Source organism: Mobula hypostoma, chromosome 7, assembly GCF_963921235.1.
Source record: "Mobula hypostoma chromosome 7, sMobHyp1.1, whole genome shotgun sequence".
In the NCBI taxonomy this organism is placed as follows: Eukaryota; Metazoa; Chordata; class Chondrichthyes; order Myliobatiformes; family Myliobatidae; genus Mobula; species Mobula hypostoma.
The window spans coordinates 149,605,172-149,617,682 of record NC_086103.1 but is presented as its reverse complement, the minus strand read 5'-3'; the positions used below and the strand labels follow the sequence as shown (position 1 = coordinate 149,617,682).

The 12,511-nt window shown below is 41.9% G+C and overlaps 1 protein-coding gene across 3 annotated transcripts in view; it reads right to left on the bottom strand.

The window, feature by feature from the left end:
* wdr95 (WD40 repeat domain 95) overlaps nt 1-12,511 on the bottom strand; it is a 138,639-nt gene that overhangs the window by 110,184 nt on the left and 15,944 nt on the right. Inside the window, exon 1 of one of the 3 annotated variants that reach the window (XM_063054275.1) lies at nt 8,851-8,885. The exons of the other annotated variants lie outside the window; for them this stretch is intronic. Within the exon in view, the coding sequence (XP_062910345.1) occupies nt 8,851-8,856 (6 nt within the window). The 5' untranslated portion in view covers nt 8,857-8,885. Of the gene's footprint in view, nt 1-8,850; nt 8,886-12,511 lie in introns of those variants that run through there. 3 annotated transcript variants of the gene reach the window in all.

The following is a 12,511-nucleotide window of genomic DNA, read 5'->3' as shown; positions in this document are numbered from 1 at the left end:
AGCCTCCTGAGGTGCTGGTGAGCTTTCTTGGGTGTGACATCCATGTGGTTGGACTAGGGCAGGCTACTGGAGATGTTCACTCCCAGGAACTTTACTTTCTTAATCCTTAACCTCAGCACCACTGATGTAAGCAAAAGCATGCACACTGCTCTTCTGTCTGAAGTCAATGACCAGCTCTCTTGTTTAGAAACACTGAAGGAAAGACTGCCATCACGACATCATATTATTAAGTTCTCTATCTCCATCCTGTACTCCGGTTCATTGTTACTTGAGATATAACTCACTATGGTGGCATCATTTGCAAACCTGGAATTAGAGCAGAATCTGGCCACACAGTCATGAATGTTCAAGGAGCAGAAAAGGGGTTGAGAACTCGACCTTGTGGAGCACCTGCATTGACAACAATTGTGGTGGTGATGTTGCTGCTTATCATTACTGATTGTGGTCTATTGGTCAGGAAGTCAAGAATTCAGTTGCAGGGGGAGATGTTGACTACCAGGTCTCAGAGTTTGGTGATGTGCTTGCTTGGAGTAATTGTATTGAAGATGGAGCTATAGTCAATAAACAGTAGTCTAACGTAAGTGTCTTTACTGTTCAGACGTTCCAGAGCTGAGTACAGAGCTAGAGAGATGGCATCTGCTGTAGACATGTTTCGATGGTAGGCATTAGGCAGATCTTGTCTAAGAGGCTAGAGTTAATATGTGCCAGTGACCAGTCTCTTAAGGCACTTCATGATGGTGGATGTCAGAGCCACCAGGCAGTAGTCAATAAGGCACATCACCTTGTTTTCCTTAGATACCAGATGACAGTGGTCTTCTTAAACAAGTGGGAACCTCAGATTGAAGCAGGGAGAAATTAAAAATGTCCACAAATACTTCTGCCTGCTGATCTGTGCAGGATCTAAGCTCACAGCCAGGGACACCATCTAGGCTAAATGCTTAATGCGTGTTCACTCTCTGGAAGACTGACCTTACATCTGCAATAGTCCCTGTGGGTTCAGATGCACTAGAGACTGTCATGGTGGCTGATGATACATCAATTCCTTTGGCTCAGACAGTCTGTAGAATGTGTTTACCTCATCGGAAAGGGATGTGCTGTTGTCGTTGAACTTGAGTAGCCATACACAAAAAATTGCTACAACAGAAGGTCAAAGGTTAGGAATCCTGCTGTGAAGAACTTGCCTCCTAACACCCCAAAGCCTGTACGTCACATACAAGACTTAAGTCTGAGTGCGATGGAATGCTCTCCGCTTGCCTGGATGAGAGCATCTTCAACAACACTCACAAAGCTCGACACAATCTAAGACACGGCAGCCCACTTGACAGGCAACCCACCCACAACCATTCACTCACTCTACCACGGACACACAATGGCTACACTGCAGCAATTTCCCAACACTCCTTTGACCACATCTTCCAAACCCTGATCTCTACCAGACAAGGGTAGCCAAAGCACACAAACACAAGCTCCTGGAAGTTCACCTTGAAGCCTGTCACTATCCTGACTTGCAAATGTATTGTTGTTGCTTCACTATGGCTGGGTCAAAATCCTGGAACCCCTTCCCACACAGCAGTGTGGCTATACGCACACCTCAAGGGCTGCAGCTGTTCAAGAGGGTGACTCACCCCCATCTTCTCAAGGGCAACGAGGGATGAGCAATTAAACGCTGGCCTCGCTGGCTAAGCTCAATCACTTGTTAACTGAACAAGGGCCAACTAACTAGAGTTGCCCACAGCTTCAATGCAAGCTGGGAGAAGCGGTTTCTTCGTAATATGAGGGTAAAATCTAAAAACAATCTGAATCTTAAAAATGAAATGAAGGATGGCGTTTAGAGTATTCAATTTGCTACCAATAACGTGAAAGGAAAGTAGCTGGCAGGTAATAAATACAAAAAAAATAAAAATCAAATTGAATAAAATAATGTGTCGGTCTGTTTTAAGACCATAATACATAGGAGCAGAATTAAGCTATTTGGCCTGTGGAATCTAATCCACTATTTCACTATGGCTGATACAATTTTCCTCTCAGCCCCAATCTCCTGCCTACTCTCCATATTCCTTCATGCCCTGACCAATCAAGAATCTATCAACCTCTGCCTTAAACATATATACAGACTTGGCCTCCACAGCTGCCTGTGGCAAAGGATTTCACAGATTCACCACTCTTTGGCTAAAGAAATTCCTCCTCACCTCTGTTCTAAAAGGACTTAATTTGCAAACCACGTATTACCCAAGGTAAAGCACTGTGATTGCACAGCAAGCCACATGCAAAGAGCACAAAATTTTTTTACACTGCATTATTTTCAAATAATCACATCAAAAATCAGGCTATCACTTTCAAAGACTGGTGGAGTTGGAGACTGTATAGTGATCAAAAGGTGCAGCAGGATTTAGATCAGCTACAGATATGGGTGGATGGATGAGGTTTCATCTGAGCAAATACAAGGTGTCGCACTTTGGGAGATCAAAGTAAGAAAGAAGTGTACAGTTAAATGGCAGGACCCTCAACTGCATTGATATGCAGGGAAGTTTGGAGAGCAAGTCCAGAGCTCGCTGAAAGTGGCTTACGTTCTTCATTGGTCAGGGTGCTGACTAAGGAAGAAGTTGAGAAAGAAACTTGATTGGTTAGGCTGTACTTGAGGTAGTACACAATCTGGTCCTCCATTACAGAAAGAATGTGGAACCTTTGAAAAGGGTGCAGAAAGGTTCACCAGGATGGTGCCTGAAATCGAGGCCATGAGCTATAAAGAGAGATTGGGTTATTTGCTCTGGAAATATTCTCAAGCGACCTGATAGACATTCATAAAATTATGAGAGGTAAAGGTAGGACAAATAGTTAAAATCTCTTTTCACATGTTAGAAATGCAGAAGACTAAAGGGCACACATTTTAAGGTGAAAAGGGAGTGTCAAGATGTGTGGACAAGTTTTTTTTTAAAACACAAGAGTACGTGCCTGATCTCTGGCTGCCAAGGCTAGTTCTGGAAGCAGGTACAATAGTGGTGTTTAAGAAACTTTTAAATATGTAGGGAATGGAGGGGTATGGCCCATGTGCTGGACTGGACCTCTGTTGTTTGTGATGTGTATGCATTAAATGACCCAGATGAAAATGTAGATGAGTGGGTTAGTAAGTTTGCAGATGACACAAAGATTGGCTGTACAGTGGATAGCATAGAAGACTGGCAAAGAATACAGCTGGATTGCATTGCAGATATGGGCAGAGATATGGGCAGAGAAATGGCAGATGGAGTTTAACTCAGCCAAATGTGATGTGTTGCACCTTGGTAGGTCTAATGTAAAAACATGATAAACTGTTGAGGGCAAGGCCCTTAACAGCACTGATGAACAGAGGGACTTCGGGCTCCAAGTTCATAGCTTCCTGAAAGAGGCTACACAGATTGATACGATGGTTAAGAAGGCATATGGCGTGCTTGCCTTCGTTAGTCAAGGTAATGAGTTCAAAAGTCAGGAAGTTATGTTGCAGCTTTATAATACTCTAGTTAGTTCAAAGTAAATTTACTATCAAAGTACATATGCTACTGCATACAACCCCAAGATTTATTTTCTTGCGGGCATACTCAATAAACCCAATAACCGTAATTGAATCAACAAAAGACCACCCAACAGGGCAGTGTGAAAATACAAAAAGAAAGAAAAACAAAGTAATAACAACACATAAATAAGCAATAAATATCAATGAAGAGTCCTTAAAAGTGAGTCTATAGGTTGTGAGAACAGTTCAGTGATGGGGTGAGTGAAGTTGTCCCCTCTGGTTCAAGAGCCTGATGGTTGAGGGGTAGTAACTGTTCCTGAACCTGTTGGTGTGAATCCTGAGGCTCTTGTACCTTCTTCCTGATGGCAGCAGCGAGAAGAGAGCATGCCCTGGCTCTCATCTACTCTCATTCAGTCCCATCTGGAGTATTGCATGCAGTTCTCGTCACCCCATTAAAGGAAGGATGTCATGGCTTTGGAGAAGGTGCAGAAAAAAAACTGTCCAACTTCTTGTTACAGCACATGTCCTCTAATTCAGGCTACATCATGACCTGGTATGGGAATACTGATGCCTTTGAAAATCCTACAACAGGTAGTAGATTCAACCCAGTACATCTCACGTAAAGCCCTCCCAACCATTGAGCACATCAACATGAAATGCTGTTGTAGGAAAGCCACATCCATCATCAAAGATCCTCACCACCCAGGCCAAACTCTTTCCTCGCTGCTGCCATCAGGTAGAAAGTGCAAGAGCCTCAAAAGAGGATGCTGTCCAAGTTGCATGCCATCTTGGACAATGTCTCCCATCCACTACATAATGTACTGGTTGGGCACAGGAGTACGTTCAGCCAGAGACTCATTCCATCGAGATGCAACACAGAGCGTCATAGGAAGTCATTCCTGCCTGTGGCCATCAAACTTTACAACTCCTCCCTTGGAGGATCAGACACCCTGAGCCAATAGACTGGTCCTGGACTTATTTCCTGGCAAATTTTAGATATTACTATTTAACTATTTATGGTTTTATTACTATTTAATTATTTATGGTGCAACTGTAACGAAAATCAATTTTCCCCGGGATCAATAAAGTATGACTATGACTCGCACCACCAGGTTCAAGAACAGTTACCACCCCTCAACCATCAGACTCTTGAACAAAAAGGAATAACTACACTCATTTATTGCAATCTTCCCATAGCTAATGATCTCACTTTAAGGATTCTGCCTTGTTATTTCATGTGCTCATTATTTATTGCTATTTATTTATATTTGCATTTACACTGTTTGTTATCTATCTTCACTCTAGCTGATCTTTCATTGATCCTGTCATTGTTACTATTCTGTAGATTTTTTGAGTATGTCTGCAGGAAAAAGAACCTCAGGGTTGTATGTGGTGACATATACATTATGTATTCTGATAATAAAATTTACTTTGAAGTTGCTGCAAATACTGTCGATATCAGTGGTGAGTTATCCTGGGTACAAATGCTGCTGCAAGCCTCTGAGATGCTGACAAAGATGTTCATTACATCTGCCACTTAACTGTAATGAGCAGGTTACCTGATCAAGAGGGCAATGAAGTTAAGGCTGATAACAGGTTTACCTGATATCCTCCAGCCTGCCTCACACTAAAGGTAATGTGCTAACAAGTGAAGAAAGAACCCACTTGTTCTGCTCAATTCCTTAGGTCGGGATCCAGTAGCCCGTTGAAATGCTTCCACCATCACCTCAAGTCCTAACCTCAGAATATTAATTTAGTTTGAACAAAAGTATGTTTTACTGTGCAGACCAAATGGATTTCAATATGCATTGGCTAAAATTAATACAACTCAGCTGTCCTCGATTACAAACACAAGAGATTCTACAGATGCTGGAAATCCAGAGCAACACATACAAAATGCCGGAGAAACTCAGTAGGTCAGGCAGCATCCATGGAAATGAATAAACAGTTGACCTTGTGGGCCGAGATCTTTCATCAGGACATATTGCCTCACCTGGAAGGATGGCTTGGAGCCTGGAATGGAGGTGGGCAAGTAGATGAATGGGAGACACTCGCACTTCTGCTGTTTGCAGGGGTAAATGCAAGGAGGGAGATTAGTGGGGAGGAACAAGTGAATCACGGAGGGAGTGATCTCTGCAGGAAAGCGGAGAGTTGGGGTGGGGAGGGGTAAAGATGCGTTTGGTGGTAGGGTCCCATTTGAAGATGGCAGAGTTGTGGAGAATGATGTGTTAGATGCAGAGGCTTCCAAGGTGGTAAGTGAGGACAAGATGAACTCTATCAATTAAGGTGGCGGTAAGATGGGGTAAGCATGAATGTCCAGGGAATGGAGGAGATGTGGGTGAGGGAAGCATCAATGGTGGAGGAATTCAGGTCTCCAAACAGCCCTTCCAGGTGAAGCAAGATTTCACCTACAAATTTGTTAGGATCGTCTACAGTATCTGGTGCTCTCAATGTGGCCTCCTCTATGTTGGTGAGACTTGATGTAGAATGGAGGGACTACTTTGTCAAGCAACTTCACTCCATTTGCAAAAAGCAAGATTTCCTGGCAAACAACCATTTCAATTCCAATCCCCTTTCCCATTCCACCATGTCAGTCCACGGCCTCCTTCTGTCAAGAAGAGGCTATTTTCAGGTAGGCAGAGCAATACCTTATATTCCATTTAAGTAACCTTCAACCTGATGCCATGAACATTGATTTCTCCAACTTCTGATAAATGTTCACTCTCCTTTTCCCTCTTCTTCATTTTCCCACTCTAGCTCCCCTTTTGTAGCTCCTCCTCACCTCTCTATCATCTCCCCGTGTTATCCCTCTACCTCCCATTTCTTCCATGATCTACTCTCCTCTCCTATCAGATTCCTTCTTTTCCAACCCTTTAACTTTTTCACCTATCACCTGCTTACTTCAGTTACCCCTCCCCCAACCACCTGGCTTCACCTATCACCTTCTAGGTTGTACTCCTCCCCTCCCAGGAAGATATTGGCATTTTCCCCTTCCTTTTCAATCCTGATGAAGGGTCTCGGCCCAAAACATTGACTGCTTTTTTCCATTTCCATAGATGCTGCCCAAACTGCCGAATTCCTCCAGTATTTTGTGTGCGTCCTCGATTACACTGTTGCTTTGTCACCAGTGTATTGATCAGACAAGCATGATCACAATCGGAAAACCAGATGAGATCTTTCTGACAAGAGTTGAGGTGTCAAGTTACTGTCATCATAGAATGCTATGATAGAGTTCCTGTAACTATTACAACTCATTGAAGCCTAATATCCAACAGAAGAATTTCACTTTAACAGCATGAAGGGATCAGTCAGTTCAAGACAATTCCACAAGCCCTGCTCACTACCTATTCCCATTGTCAGATATGAAAGGATTGCATTGTGTGCATTATAACCACTTAGTAACAACAATTTATGTATATACATAGAATCAGTCTATGTATCTAAGCTAATAAGCTAACCTTGTGTATGTGGGCACACTCAACAGTGAATTTTACAGTGCATTTGTAGGATAGCTTTTATATTTATTGTTTTTATGCTGCATCCGATCCAATCATCATGTATACCTTTACACTCGTGTATTGAAGGATGACAATCGATTATTTGAATCTAGAAAAACCAAACTCTACAGAATTACTACATTTCACAACTCAGCAAGGACGTCGGTCTTTAAAAATATAGGTTGGCCACGTTTCATCTGTCATTCTCAGATACAAACTATTTGCTCAGCCATAACCTACCCCAGAACAATTACTGCAATGTTCCCTAAAGGTTTTTGTTGTTATTGCTAAAAAAGGCAACAATGTCAAGTTACATCAGGAAGTTGGAAGAACACCATTTGGAAGATGGTTCAGTCCTGTGTTTTCAAAGCAACAATATTTCTGGCAAATATCTGTACATCCCGGTGTAAGATGGTGTTGGGGAAACATAACAATGACTTGCTGCCAGCAAACCAAATTATTAACTACTTTATTAATCACACTTTTTCTGGAAAACAATCACTGCAATCAATCACTGTAACCTCCCTTTCAAGTTGAGCTTTTGAATCACCCTTACGACCTGGCATTTTTGCAGTGTGAACTGAAATCTTGAAGGTGCAGGACGTTTGCTGCATTGCGTGTGTGGGCTGAATCCAGGCAGCAGGGCCTGTGCCAGTGAACGGGGAACGAGCCAATATTTGGCCATTGTTGGAACGGACTCAGAACCGATTCGAAGTGGCAGAACAGAGACGAGGCTGAGTCGAGGTGGCAAGGCCCAGGCCCAGGCCCAAGAGCAAGGAACAAGCTGATATGCAACTGATTTAAGCACCGGATCGGATTGGAAAGTTGGGTACAGGCCAAATCAAGGCAGCGGGTCCCGGTCCCGAAAGTGTATCCAAACAGCAGGGCCTCAGTGCAAGACCAAGGAACAAACTGCTGTTTGGTGGATTTAAGCGGTGGACCAGATTGAAAAGTTCAGAGTGTCAGGGCCGGAGGAGAGGGACAGTGTTCAACTTGGCTATTCATGAGGTTTACTTGTCTCTGTGCTAAAATGAGGCTGTGGCCAGCAACTAACAGGCTCCTGCTTCAGCTGTGGTGATGACTGGTTTCGAGGCTGTGGACTCACTTACGTGAACTTCAGTTCTGAATGTTATTTGCTTACTTTTATTGTTTGCAGAATTTTTTTATCTGCACATTCGGTGTTTTGACAGTCTTCTTTTATAATAAGTTCTGTTGGGTTTCCTTGTTTTATGGCCGCCTGTAAGGAGACGAATCTCAAGGTTGTAAATTGTATACATACTTTGATAATAAATGTACTTTGAATATTCAGTCAAGTTCAAGTTTAAATGTCATTTACCCATAGATGAATACAGTTAAACGAAACAGCATTACTCTCGAGCCAAAGTGTAAAACATTTGTTAATAAGGAACAGTTAATTATTAATAGGAATAATTACATTGGATATATTTTTGTGTTGTTCGTTAACTTTTACATGGTTAAATGATCAGCCATGTGAAGTGAACTTGCAGGACGTGGATACAGTGAGCAAACAATAACAAGGCATTAAAATCCACACATTATGCTCACTAGCACACTACTAGACTTTAGAGAAACACAAGTAAGTGACTCCAAACCTTCCTTACTACTTTTCCAGCTATTCGAAAGATCACTATTTAAAGAAATGTTCATTCTTGTTACACCTGTTCAATGCATTAATTAGTTATTCAACAGCGTTACTTATTGTATAGTCCGCAACACATTTAAAAACATTAAGCAAACTTTTTTCAACCAATATTATGATATACTTCATAATATTCAGCACTTGTCTAATCTAAATTATACCTTAGTCTTCATTGTAAAAATACGCACGTTACATTCACTTACCTCCATGCCTGTGAGAATGGAATTAATCTGCCACCTTTAAAGCTCTGAATTCATCTGACTGCCTCCAACCCTAAGATAATCCTGCTGGTCATAAATTATACATTCACCTCCAGCAATGACACTTCCACCAGTGCACACACAGACTGCCATTGAATTATATGCCTATATATTTTGCATAGTTACCGTGCTTAAAACTTGTAATTAGTAGAACTCATCAGCAGATAAATTCATTTGACACACTGCTGTTACAATGCAAGTAGTTATGAATTTATAAAGGAAAAGAATATGCTTATTTTTAAATGAGCTTAAGTATTTTGTTGCCCTTGTATCATCTTTTCAGACCTCCTCTGTTGTTATGAGGTATGGATGAGGACCAATGGAATGGCCTCGTTGGATGGAAAGAAATGATAATCAAGCTTTTTTGGAAGAATGGATGGATAGGATGAGATTGATTCTCTTCATCTGAAATCTGCCTAAAGCCACTTCAGAAAGATCACAAACACATCATCCAGGAGCCTATTTTTCTGATGGCAGTTGGAACAATGAGTGTTGAGAAGTTATTGAACCATGACTTTGAAGAATAAATTGATCTGGATTTTATTGTACCTGTCAGAGCTTCTGCATTGTCCAACATGGAATTACAGTGTTAGGGAACTTTCTAGAGGAATGAAATTATAGATAGCATAATTATGGATTAATTGAAATGAGATTCAACCCTAAGGAAACAAAACCTGTTCACAATTTATTTTCCAACTATTACTTTGGCTAGTGAAACAAATCATTGGGTGTGGGGCACTCTGATTTTGTCCCATTGAAGCTACACATTGCAAGATAAAAGATGAATGTTCATGCTATCAGTGATTGTGAAAACTCCAGAATGCAATCAGGGACGGCATTAAGAGATTATCTCCTATACTAACACAGGCGTATCCTTGCCATTGAACGCTCAGGTCTGCTTTTATCACTTGTAATTTCTGGCTAGTTTTATATTCAGGAATCCATTTCTCTCTCAGCCCCAATCTCCTGCCTTCTTCCCACATCCCTTCCTGCCCTGGCTAATCCAGAAACTATAAATCTCTGCTTAAATATACCCAATACCTTGCTCTCCACTGCTATCTATGGCAACAAATTCTACAGATTCACCACTCTCTGGCTAAAGAAATTCCTTCTTGTCTCCGTTCCAAATAGATGTCCTTATATTCTGAGGCTGTGTCTTCTGGTCCTACACTCACCCAATATAGGAAATATCTTCCCCATCTCCACTCCATCAGGGCCATTCAACATTTGATAGGTTTCAATGAGATACCCCTCTTGTTCTTCTGAAATCGAGTGAATAAAGGCCCAGAGCCATCAGACGCTCCTCATATGATAAGCCTTTCAATCCTGGAATCATTTTCGTGAACCTCCTTTGAACTATTTCCAATGTCAGCACATCCTTTCTTAAATACGAGGCCCGAAACAGCTCACAATACTCCGAGTGAGGCCTCACCAGTGCCTCATAAAGCCTCAACATTACATCCTTGCTTTTATATTCTAGTCCTCTTGAAATGAATGTGAACATTGCATTTGCCTTCCTCACCACCAACTCAACCTACAAATTAACTTTTAGGGAATTCTGCATGAGGACTTCCAAGTCCCTTTGCACTCAGATTTTTTAAATTTTTTCTCCATTTAGAAAATAGTCTATGCTTTTTTTCTTCTACCAACGTACATGACCATACACTTTCAGGCACTGTATTCCATCTACCACATCTTTGCCCACTGTCATCAAAACTTCCTGCTCCTCTACATGTCTTTGTATTGGACACAAAGCCATCGATTCCATCATGCAAGTCATTGACATATAGCGTAAAAAGCAGTTCCCAACACAGACCCTGTGCAACACCAATAGTCACTGGCTGACAACCAGAAAAGGATCCCTTTAATCCCTTTCTTTGTCTTCTGCCAATCAGCAATGCTCTACCCATGCTGGTATCTTTCACATGGGGTCTTAACTTTTTAAGCAGCCTCATGTGTGGCACCTTGTCAAAGGCCTTCTGAAAATCCAAGTACTGTACACAATATCAACCAATTCTCCTTTGTCTCTCCTGCTTGTTGTTTCTTCAAAGAATTCCAACAGATTTGCCTGGCAAGATTTCCCCTAAAGGAAACCATGCCCACTTTGGTCAATTTTATCATGCCCCTACAAGTACCCCAAAACCATATCCTTAACAATCAATGCCACATCTTCCCAACCACTGAGGTCAGTCTAAATGGCCCATAATTTTCTTTCTGCTGCCTCTCTCCATTCTTTAAGAGTGGAGTGACATTTGCAATTTCCCAGTTCTCCAGAACTATTCCAGAACCTATTGGTTCTTGAAAGATCATTACTAATGCCTCCACAATCCCTTCAGCTACATCTTTCAAAACCTGGGATGTAGACCATCTGATCCAGGGGACTCTTCCACCTTCAGACCTTTCAGTTTTCCAAGCATCTTCTTCTCCCTAGTATGGCAACTTCACTCATTCCTTCCCCCTGCCACTCTCAAGGTTCTGGTGTATTGCTAGTGCCTTCCACAGTGAAAACTGATGCAGATTACGATTCAGTTTGTCCACTATTTCCTTGCCCCTAGTCTCCAGCATCATTTTCCAGCAGTTCGATATCTACTCTCATCTGTCTTTTACACTTTATCTATCAGAAGAAACTTTTGGTATCCTCTTTAATATTTTAGGCTAGCTTACCTTTGTATTCCATTGCTTTCCTCTTTATAACTTTTTAGTTGCCTTCTATTGGCTTTTAAAAGCTTCTCAGTACTCTAACTACAGACTAATTTTTGCTCTATTACATACCCTCCCTTTGCTTTCATGTTGGCTTTGACCTCTCCTGTCAGCCATGGTTGCGCATTCCTACCTTTAGAACACTACTTCTTCTTTGGGATGTATCTATCTTGCACCTTCTGAATTGCTCCCAAGATTCCAGCCTTTGCTGCTCTGCCATCATCCCTGCTATCCCTTCCATTCAGCCTTGGCCAGCTCCTCTCTCATACCTCTGAAATTCCCTTTAATCCACTGTAATGCTGATACATCTGACTTTTGTTTCTCCCTCTCAGATTTCAGGGTGAGTTCAACCATATTATGATCACATCCCCTAAGGGTTCCTCTACCTTAAGCTCTCTAATCAATTCTGGTTCATTGCACAACACCCAGTCCAGAATAGCTAACCCCCTAGTGGGCTCAGCCATGAGTTGCTCTGAAAAGCCATCTCGTCAGCCTTCCACAAACTCCCCTCTTAGGATCCAGCATCAACCCGATTTTCCCAATCTACCTACATATTGAAATCCCCCTTGACTGTCATAACATTGCCCCTTTAACTTGCATTTTCTATCTCCTGTTGTAATTTGTAGACCACATCTTTGCTACTGTTTAGAGGTCTCTATATAATTCCCATCAATGTGTTTTTACCCTTGCAGTTTATCTACTCACAACGATTCTACACCTTCTGATCCATTGTCACCTCTTTCAAAGGATTCGATTTCATGTTTTACCAAGAGAGCCACGCAACCCTCTCTGGCTATCTGCCTGTCATCTCAATACAACGTTTATCCTTGGACGTTAAGCTCCCAGCTATCATCTTCCAGACACGATTCAGTGATGCCCACAATGTCATACATGCTGATCTCTA